The 10,711-nt window shown below is 38.1% G+C and overlaps 1 protein-coding gene across 1 annotated transcript; it reads left to right on the forward strand.

Moving 5' to 3' along the window:
* The first annotated feature begins 8,873 nt into the window (after positions 1–8,873).
* Positions 8,874–10,403, forward strand: LOC136051372 (uncharacterized). The gene has a single exon (XM_065740782.1). It carries the CDS (start codon positions 8,874–8,876, stop codon positions 10,401–10,403), a length of 1,530 nt encoding a protein of 509 aa, XP_065596854.1.
* The last annotated feature ends 308 nt before the right edge of the window (positions 10,404–10,711 follow it).

Raw genomic sequence — 10,711 nt, forward strand, 5'->3', positions numbered from 1 at the left:
TAACCTTGTCTAAAACGTCTCCATAGAATATCTATATTTGCCATCAGCATTTCTGTGTATACTTCAGAAAAATTATGTGTAGAGCTAGGCAAGAAGAGATATCTATATTGCCAGACCCACAAATAGGAATCTCACAGGTCACTTGTTTTAAAATCTCAGGGTGGTATGGGGAAGAAAGTTGAAACATTTTGTTTGATCAGATTCTAATTTCATCTGATCCCTCTGATCCCTGATTCCTTTCCCTTTTATGTCCCTTTTATTCCTTTTTTTTTCTTCTAAATAGATAGAAGCCCACAATTATTTTCAAAAAGAAGGTAGTAGGTTAAACTAATGATAATATTAATAATTGATAATTGATAATATTATTAATTCATGAAATTATGTTATTATTTCAGAACATTGACAGGATTTTAAAATTACTTGTCTCTTTGTAGTCCACTGTTACGTTTTACTCAAATGGGAGACCTAAACTATCTGCACATGTTCTAGAAAACAAAAAGAAATAAAAGCTATGGCCCAGGGGGATGAAGGTGTATGTGTCCTGACGGGGGGATGAAATAGAGCTTATGAAATGGAATGTAAGTATCTACAAGCACAGCAATAAAAATTCAATGAAAAAAAAATTATCTAACATTACTTTTATTTTCCCAACCAATAAAAACTGGCAAAAAAAGGATTGTGGCCCTACTGTGTGACAGTGCTCTTGATGTGTTATATGAAAAGTTGGAAAATGTTAAGGTGTTTGTTATTGGGTTTTTGAGCAAATTTAGAAGTTATATGACTATGTATGCACATTGCTTCATGTCTCTCAACTCAAGAAATTCCTGGGTTGAAATGTCCAGCTCACTACTTTAGTTTGATAATCCAGTCAGTATTTCTTGAATTCTTAGGAAATCATAAAGAATCAAAAGTTCTGAAATTTCCTATTTAATAATGTACAGTAAGTGTTGATACAAATGACAAACTTTTTGTTTCATTTTTGTTTGTTTGTTTGTTTGTTTCAATATACAGTTTTAAAAACATAATAAGAAAAAGAATCCTAAAAGCTGTTTGTGCTCTTGAATAGTTTCAGCATTGGATTTCGCTAATATTTTATCTTCCAATTTGCTGCTTTGAAATAACATGGATTTACCCTTCCATATGGCTGGTACAAAGTGCCACTCATATCTTTAACTTCACTTTTATACCTTTTATAGTGAGCAGAATGCTACTTTGTAACCACACAGAGGGTAAATTAAGAGTCGTTTGACAGAGATCTCTCAGATGAGATATCAGACATCATTCTCTACCCTTCAGTGTAAGAAGTTCACAGGGTGACATATCAAATATTGCTGGGATTCAATAACAAGTAAAATCATTTGTCAGACTTTGGATCTGAAGTATAAAAGATGCAGGGGCTCCAGTACATTTACAGAACTGCACTGTGTTTTGCTGAAGTAATAGAATGCATACATCTACTATTTACCCATCTTACACTGTTCTCCAGCTGAACAATTTTCCGATTAGCTGTTATCCAACAAGTGTTGAAGTTAGATATTCAATCTTTTTTGCATAAGTGCACATGCATTTTTAAATATATATAGACAAAAGTTGTAGCATAAAAAATAAATGTTAGAAAATCAAATGTCATTGTACTTTTCCTATTGCTGAAAACAGAGTAGAAACACAAAAGGAGGGAAATATAATACAGTTAAGAAAGTTTGGAGAAGGTTCATACATGTTATTACACAGAATTTAAAGTAGGTTATTATCAAACGAAGTATCTGAAACCACAGAGAAGGTGTTTTTTTCTTTCCTCTTAAGGTAAAATAAGCATAGGAGAAGATAGTTAAAATTATTTTTAAAGCTGTCGTCAGATCAAGACAGGCAGCAGTGCTTGAAATACCACTCTGTAACAGCTATCTCTTCTGAAATATGTGCAAAGGAATTCTGTGTTTCAGAGATTATTTTCTAATAGGGATCCACAGAGGAAATCTTGTGCAATATAGAGAAACAAGCAGAAGAACTGAAACAGGATTCAGAGGACTGTTCTTTGTCCTAGTGCTGTTTTGTAGCAAGATATATATTGACAGAGATCCATGTTGTTCAGCTTGCATGCTACTCAGTGTGAGCATAACAACTTTTCTCCTAGAAAAAAATTAAAGGAAAAAGGAAAATAAAAGTTTTGTATCTTGAAATTTCTTTAGGTAGGGTTGCTGCTGCAGATCATGAATCTTGTAAGACAAATGAATAGTTAAACATCTCTAAATATCTAAGATGCAGGAGTCAAAGAGACAAGGCTGGACTCTTCTGAATCGTGCATGAGAATGTGTGTAAGAACACAGAGAGGTGGTGGTGTCTCCTCCTCTGAATATGTTCAAGACCAGCCTGGATTCCTAACTGTGCAACCTGGTCTAGTGAGCCTTCTTTGTCAGGGGAGTTGGACTAGATGATCTCTAGAGGTCCCTTTCAACCCCTACAATTCTGTGAAATGGTGTTATATATAATTGAATAGTAGTGTAAGCACTGCTTACACTATATCAGACTTTTCAGTTTCTCCCAGTTCCCTGACAGTGAAGAGGCTGTGAGTGCACAGGAACCTGCATGAGGACAGCTGACCCAAACTTGCCAAAGTAATGTTTAATACCATTAATACCAAAGTAATGTTTAAAGCCCATGGGCCACATGCAACCTGATGCAGCTTGCAACGGGGCCCAGACCCAGGTAAGGACTCTGCCCCGTGGAGGATCCTAGCTCAACCTGGCCCCAGGTACACCCAACACTCACAACAACCACATACTGATGTGTGATCAGTCCTGCCTGGACTGAGACCAGAGGATGGTAAGGGCACAGTGAAGTACCAAATTAACTTAAGGAAAATAATGTTACACATTTTGATAAATAGGCTAAACAGTCTTCTGAGCAGAAAAATAGTATGCATCCATGCTTTCCATTTTGATAAAGAAATTTCAGAATATATTTCAAGATTGGAAAAAAAATAAATAAAAAATCAGTTTGTGTTTGCAAGTCCATTTTCAGATGACATGGATATATTACCTGCAAATTTTCAAATGAAATGTACAGAGTTGAAATCAGACATTCAACTCATGAATCTGACCACATCTCTTCAAGAAACTTTCATAAGCCCTCTTTTAGCAGAGACAATTATCCCTTGCTTCACAGCCAGTCCTTATTCATGTCATTCCTTTTTGGCAGTGTAGCCATTTGTGTAACACTGTCATGGGAGAAGTACAGGAAGAGTAAAATTTCATCAAAAATCTCTGACAAACAACTTGAAACCACCATCAGTGAACCAGACTGATGCATTAACTTCCCAAGAGCAAGGTTAAATATCCCACTAGTTTTATGTATTTGTTGTTCTCCCACTTTTTTAATGTTTTATTAAAAATATTAAAAATTAAAATGTCTTGTTACTTGTAAATTAACTATGTTATATATGTTACCTGGTCTACTCCAAAACTAATGCTTTCTATTTTATGATGTTGGCTCATGACGTCAGGGGCAAGTGTTGGTGATGTGACAATAGAGGTTGAGCTCTCCTACAGACATTGCACTACATGTTGCTGTTGTGTGACAGGCAGCAGCAGAGGGATGACCTCACAAAATAGCATAGATGTGGAAGTGCATATGAAGCAATGGTGTGGAGTAATTCTATCTTTATGTCTTTATTCATGTTCTTTCTCCAACACTTAATATGATCTTAGCTATTTAGCTCACTGTTTGTGGTGTAGAATAAATAATTAAAAAATAATAATTTACTGAAGCAAAAGCCCACAAATCCTTGTAATCTTTGGACTACACTAGTTCTGATTACACTATTTTAAGCAATAAATAATTTGGTTTTTCATCAGTCATCATCCTGGTTGTATGAATGTTATTAAATTTACAAGAACACTTGAATCTTAAACTCCTTATATTTTTATCATATATATAAAACATTACACAGTTCTGAAACACAAGTGATATCTATCATTTATAAACCAAAGACAGCAACTCAATCTGCAAATTGTTCTTGTCTAAGGCCTTCAGACCTTTCAGGATAAAGACAGCAGCCTGCATAATGATGGTTTCCCCCTCTACTCTGCCCACATGAGGCCCTGTCTAGAGTACTGCATTCAGATTTCAGTTTCCCAGAACAAGAAAGATGGAGTTCTGTTCAAATGGTTCCAGAAGAGAGCCATGAAAATGATCAGAGGGCTGGAGCACCTCTACTATGCAGAAAGCTTAAGTGACCTGGGCTTGTTTAGCGTGGAGAAGAAAAGCCTCTGGGGAGACTTCATGGTGGCCTTCCAGTAATTGAAGGGAGCGCATAGAGGAGGGGAACTAATGTTTTACACAGCCTAATAACAAAAGAACAAGGAGGAATGGCTTCAAACTGTAAGAGCAGATATTTAGGCTAGATATTAGGAAGAAACTCAGAATGTGGTGAGGCACCGGAACAGGTCATCCAGAGAGATTGTGGATGCCCCATTCATGAAGGCATTCAAAGCCAGGTTGGATGTGATCGTGGGCAGCCTGACCACTAGGGTTTGCAGCCTGGACTATGGAAGGGATGTTGGAACGAGATGACCCTTAAGGGGTCTTCACCCTTTGAACCTAAGCTATTCTATGATTCTAAAACAATTCTAAGAATTCAGTTTCCTATTGACTTACCTAACTCTACAGGTACCTGAGCAAGCATAAAAAGCTTCAATTTTCACATTGCTCACTACTGCTATACAACAGACTATGAAAGAATTATGAAGAGGCTCGTTCTTCAGGTTTTTCTCTTGTGCATACATGTACATGATGTTTGTGACTTTAGCTGAAGTTTTGGAAATTGACAAGGGTGATTGAGGCCACACTGTTTGCTAAGTAGGTACCACTTCAGAGGTCTGTGAAAAGTTTTCGCAAGGTGATCACTAGTTCTAGTTTCAGTTGAAAATAGGTGTAGAAGTTGAGTGAAATTAAATGTTGCATTTGTATTTGTATTGAAGCTAGAGAGTGGATTTGATTACAGTCTTAACAAAAAAAAAGTATTTTTATTGTATTTTTTATTTTCAGTATATATATATGGATGGCTATGTGGGGTAAGAATTGGTTTTGTATAGCAACAGGATTTTATGACACCAAGAGGTATCTTGGAGCTCTGATACAAGATAGGTTTCTGCTAACAGAATAGAAGATCTGCATTTTGGAGTAACATCAGGAAATGTACTGATACAAATGGGTTCTGCAGTTTGAATAGGGCATAGGGCAAGGTTAACTATGAGAGGTTATCCCAGCACATCATAATATCTAAAAACTAAAGAAGAAGAGAGGGAGAATGGAGAGGGATTAAATGAACAGTAAGCAAGGGCAGAACATCTGCTAAGGGAATTAGAAACGTCGGATAGGTTGTAAACACTGGAGTCCTTGATCAGTGAGAAAACAGGTAAGGGGACTCACATTGGGTGATGGGAAATATAAACTGCTGTATCTTTCTAGCATGTTGTGCCTACCCCAATGGTCTTGAAAAAGCATAAAATATTTTATATCAAATTCCACCTGAGCCTGGATGATTTGACACAAGCATTTTTCATGTGTATATTTTTATTTATTAGAATATGGTATGAGGAAAATATTCTTAATCCGTAAATGCTAAATAAGCTGAGGAAGTACCTTGAGAATGGTTCAGTGCTGTGTGCTGGTTCAATATCTCCTACCGCCTCTGGATTCTCTATGATAGTGTTTCAATAAAAACAGAACAAACAGCAAACAACAACCTGGAAATGGCAAAATACCCCCCATCACACATACACACAAAATATGTGCATCACAAAATATGCGACAATCCATTTTTGAAATAACTGTTCCTTCAGGACTTTACTTTTTGTCAGTTTTCTCCCTAACTTAACCCTCATTTGCATTTTTGTGCAAACAAATCTTCAGTGACTGTGGTGTTGTCTGGGAACAACTCAGTAAAATAACTACTAGGTAGCAGATGCTGTAATTATATAAATCAACAATCAGACAAGTCTTAGATTTTTGCTCCTTTCTTGCTTTTACAAAAGTTTCATTAAATGGATAATAGGCAATATTAAATGGCATGACATGATCTTATAGTCATTTTAATGTGACATTGATGGCATTATTCATATTGATGTTTCTCCATGTGGCATAGCAAACATACAAGTTGAACAAAATCTTCCTAATTTTTACAATTTTCTGCAGTTCAAAGATCCTGCAGTCCAATACGCTAAGGTCCATATTGAAAAGGAAGGAACCATTGCTTTTCCAACTGACCAAAAGAGAGGCTTGCCATTCAGATATTCAACCTGGTTATATGGTGACTTTAGTTAATATAAATTCCTATAGCTCCATCTACTTACCAAAATTTTCCTGATATATGTCATCTTCAGATGACATATAATAACAATGACAGGTATATACTTTCTTACAAATTTCATGTAAATTATTTTTTGCAGTTAAGGTTGACAGTGAATGCTTAAGTACCATAAATAAGGGTACATGCAGACATATAGTAATAAGGAACAAGAAGGTATTCATTTTAAAGAAAAGATCTACACATTACACTCCTTGCATCTGTAAAATTGATATAATCAATGTATATTATATCTTATTTCTGTAGTGATTTTCATGAGATAGCTGAGATTCAATAGTATACAATAACAGTATATGAAGACTATTTTCTGTTTCTACTCACTTTCTTGCCCTTCTTCTTAACTCCAGTCTCTTTTATATTCAGCTTGAATGCCTGCTTCTAATACTGTTCAAGAGCACAACAATTTACAGAGAATTGAAAAAGCAATTTTCTTCAGACAGCTAGCTATTCTCCCTAATTTTCACCTGCCAAACTCTTTTCTATGAATGTTGACTCAGTCAGACAAAATTCAGGCTCTAAAGATGTTTGATTAGCTGGCTGGATTACCTTTAGCTACTCACTTTGCATGTAAACTGTCTACATATGCACCACTCTTTCCTTTCCACCAGCAAACCATAGCACAAGTGAATGGCATTTTAAGTCACACATTTCCCCAGAGTTTCTCTGAGCATTGTGAGTATGATCTCAGGCAATAAGTACATTTCATTTATGAGTTACCGAAAAGTTGAAATAAGAATATGCCAAGCTGAAATAAAAAATAAAAAGCTGAAATAAGAATATGCCAAGAGTAAACCCAAAAATATATTACTTATTATGTGCATTTTCTATTTCTTTTATTTTACTTCAATTATTTATAGCAGTTCATTCGAAATTTCTGCAACAAAAACTGAAGAAAGGCCTTTATATATTTTGTATCTTATCATAAAAATGCTTTACAAGAAATGAAATATGCAATCTGTCATTTAGTTTATACATTTTTTTGTTTTATAGGCTTCTGGGTTCTGCCACTTTTAGGTATCCTGAATATTCTTTTGTTATTTAGCTTTTATGATTTCAGTGGTATTCCTCAAAACAACAATAAAATATTCTTCATCAAATATTACAATCAACGAGTAATGACCTTTTTTCTTGAAGTATAAAAGGAAATAGAGGAACTTAATACTTGTAAAAGACAGAAACTGTTTTTCCTTTCGTTTGTCTCAAAGCTTGCTTTGTTAGGCCTCTTCTGGTGATAAGACTCTGACTGATTAACTGCTGGTTATCTGGAGGGGTGTCATGGTGTCTCATTGTCTCTGCTTACGGTTGTAAAGATAAGCAGGAATGGGTGCAAATAGTTTTCTCCGTGGGGGTACGGCTTGGAGAAGCTGACCACCACAAATCAATGCGCCTGCATGGCAATGAAGGCAACATCCGCTCCTGGCTTATCTGTTGGGCCAGACATGTTACACAAAAAAAACTCCTGTGAAATGGGGGATAAAAGGCCTTCACTGAACTACGGATTTTGGGAGAAGAATTTTCAGAAAAGAACTTGGGAGAAGAACTCCCAAAGAAGAAATCTTTGAGGAGAACTCCCGAAGAGACTTAGGACGGACCCTGAGGCCTGCTTGCTGCCATCTCCCATCCCCCGCGGTGACCTGACAGGTTCCTGAGATCAACGGACCTACTACGAACCTCGCTGGATCCATGGTGGTGATTATATCTCTCTTGCTTTCTGCCAAGTCTCCTTGCTTTTCATCTCTTTTCTATCGCACACCTTCCCTTCCCCATATCCCTAAGCAACTAGTATTTGTAATAAACTGGTTGGGCTAACATTTGACCCGTTGTGTCTTAATCTCGCCCTCGGGTATACATATACATATAAAGAACCTCGTCTCCCTCCTTTATATTGGAGCGTGACATTTTAATGGCGTAGTCGGCAGGATACCCGACAGTGAGAGTGTTGTCCTTCCAGGTATAGTTGATGTGTGTACCTTCTGGAGTTGCCCGGAGTGATAGTTTTGATAATCTAGATGTGAGTGCCTCTCCAGAAAGAATCACTCCGCATATTGAGTTTTAAGTGTGAAATTTGAGCTTTTTTCCCGTGTGTGCCTCCTGGAGTTGTAAGGAGTGATAATTGTGATAATTTAGACGTGTGTACCTCTCCAGGAAGAATCACTCCGCATATTGAAACTTAATTGTGTCTTTGGAACTGTTTGTGTGTATGCCTCTCGGGAACCTATTAAGTAATTTTGAGTCCCGTGAAGATTATTGTGCATTCTCGAAATGTACGGGTTCCTCCTAACTTAGGTGTGGGGTTTGAAGGTTTTTTTTTTTTTTTTGTTCTCTGTGTGGTTTCACAGGGAAGTGAGAAGCGATTTACGTATTTGCATTTTCTTTGATCTTCTTTGACTTTTGCATGCTCCTCTCAGTAAACAGAGGAGTGATTTGAGCAATTGCATTTGTTTGACTCGAAGTTTTGGATACTGTTCCCTCTCTCTTTCTCCGTGTAGATTTTTCTGCACATTGAAAAATGAATGACAGTGTAGTCACAATGAAAGGTGAAGATGTATTATTTGACCTTTTAGAAAAGCACGGTGCCAGACCCTCATTAACAGGGGTAGAGTGGGCACGGCAGAACTGGTATAACGTGCAGAGCGTCTCTGACCGTATTAGTGTTTTGCAAAAGAATGCTCGTACCCGAGCTGGAAAAGGAAAGGCATTTATTTGTGCGGTATTGGGTTCGGCTCTGGTTGCAGCCATAGAATTCCGCGACCAGCAGCTTAAAGCAGAGAGTGAAGCTTTACAAGCACTGCAGGAATCAGTTAAAGTAAGTCAGGAGCTGATAAAATCTCTGCAAAATCAAATTGCAAACCTAGAGAAGCAGTTAGAAAGGGAAAAACATAATTCTGATCTGTTGCAAATGGTCTTAAGGGAAGTGTTAACGGGTAAGGATGCTAGTGATACTAGTACCCCTCAAGAGAAAACTTATCCAAGGGAAGAATTGCAAGGTATAAAGGCAAATATTGACAAATTAGAAGTTCCCCCAGCTCGGTTGCGTCCGTTAATAAAAACTGAGTATTCATACGATAACGGTGAGGATTTAGATCCTCAAATGAACATTAAAGAAACCCCTTTTTCTGCTACTGAGCTAGCAAAATTGAAAAGAGATTTTGGCCGCTCTCCTAAAGAATCAGAAACAGAGTACGTATGGAGGGTCAGCCTCACGGGTGGAGACCAGATACTCCTAACCGAAAAGGAGGCTGAAGGTTATTGGGGACCAGGAGTATTTTTAACTACTGGTAACAATCGTGCTCCCTGGTCCCTCACACAGAGAGCTGCCTATTGGGCAGGTGGTCTTAACCCTTTAGAAAGGGGAGACCCCCTTGCCATTACTGGGACAGTTGATCAGTTAGTAGAAAGTGTTCAAAAGGCTGCTTGTCTGCAAATGATGTATGATAGAAAGCTGCAGCCACACCATGAATCCCCTATGATGATGCCTGTTGATCCTGAGAGAATGACCCCTCTTATCAGGGGGCTTCCTGAATCATTAAAACCTATAGGTATACAACTACAAGGAAAAATACAGGCTATGCCTCAGGGAGAAAGAATTCAGGCAGCGTTAGAAGGTGCTGCAGCCTCTAACCATCAGCAGTCAGGATATAAAGTATGGACGTGGGGGGAGGTTGCCCAAGAATTAATCAACTATGGGAGAAAATATGGACCAGTGACTTCTTCCTCCAGTAAAACTGAGACAAGGGGAATGAGGCGCACAGTGGCCAGTTCGACACCTCCTCTATCCCATATGGAGCACAGCGGACCTAATAGGGTCTCATCTTCCGTGAAACCTAGTGGGCGAAATATAGATAACAAACGTAATAGTCTTTGGGCACTGGGCTGTCAGGAGGGTATCCCACGAGGATTAATGGACGGATTATCTACAGATAGGTTAGAAAAGCTAGTTAATGGATGGCCAAAACAAAAACCTGGGAGAAGCGACATTTCACTTCCAAGTGCCCCTCCTTTGGAATCTGCACAGGCAGCAGGAGAACAGGGAAACTAATGCCTTCGCCCCTCTTAAGTGAGCGGGGGGGTGAAGGGTGGATGCACATTAGAAAGCTCACAACTAAAGGAAACGATCTGTTAATCACATGCGTTGTTGAACCTAAACTGGTTCCACTGACATTTCTGGTAGATACAGGAGCACAGATCTCTGCTATTAAAACAGAGGATGCTTACCGTGCTGGTGTGACACTTTCTCGTAGGAAAATATTTGTAGCAGATGCCTTGGGGGGTGTGCACTCTCAGGCCATGGCAACAGTGAGATTGCGTTTGCCTGGAGAGGAAGTAGCGCAAGAAATCTCCATGGTT

The sequence above is a fragment of the Cyrtonyx montezumae genome, unplaced genomic scaffold, assembly GCF_038088225.1.
Source record: "Cyrtonyx montezumae isolate F1298 unplaced genomic scaffold, pur_monq_1.0 scaffold_3, whole genome shotgun sequence".
Taxonomy (NCBI): Eukaryota; Metazoa; Chordata; class Aves; order Galliformes; family Odontophoridae; genus Cyrtonyx; species Cyrtonyx montezumae.

Excerpts from the sequence above, each read along its gene's own strand:
- LOC136051372 (XM_065740782.1), top strand. The coding sequence starts at position 8,874 with ATGAATGACAGTGTAGTCACAATGAAAGGTGAAGATGTATTATTTGAC.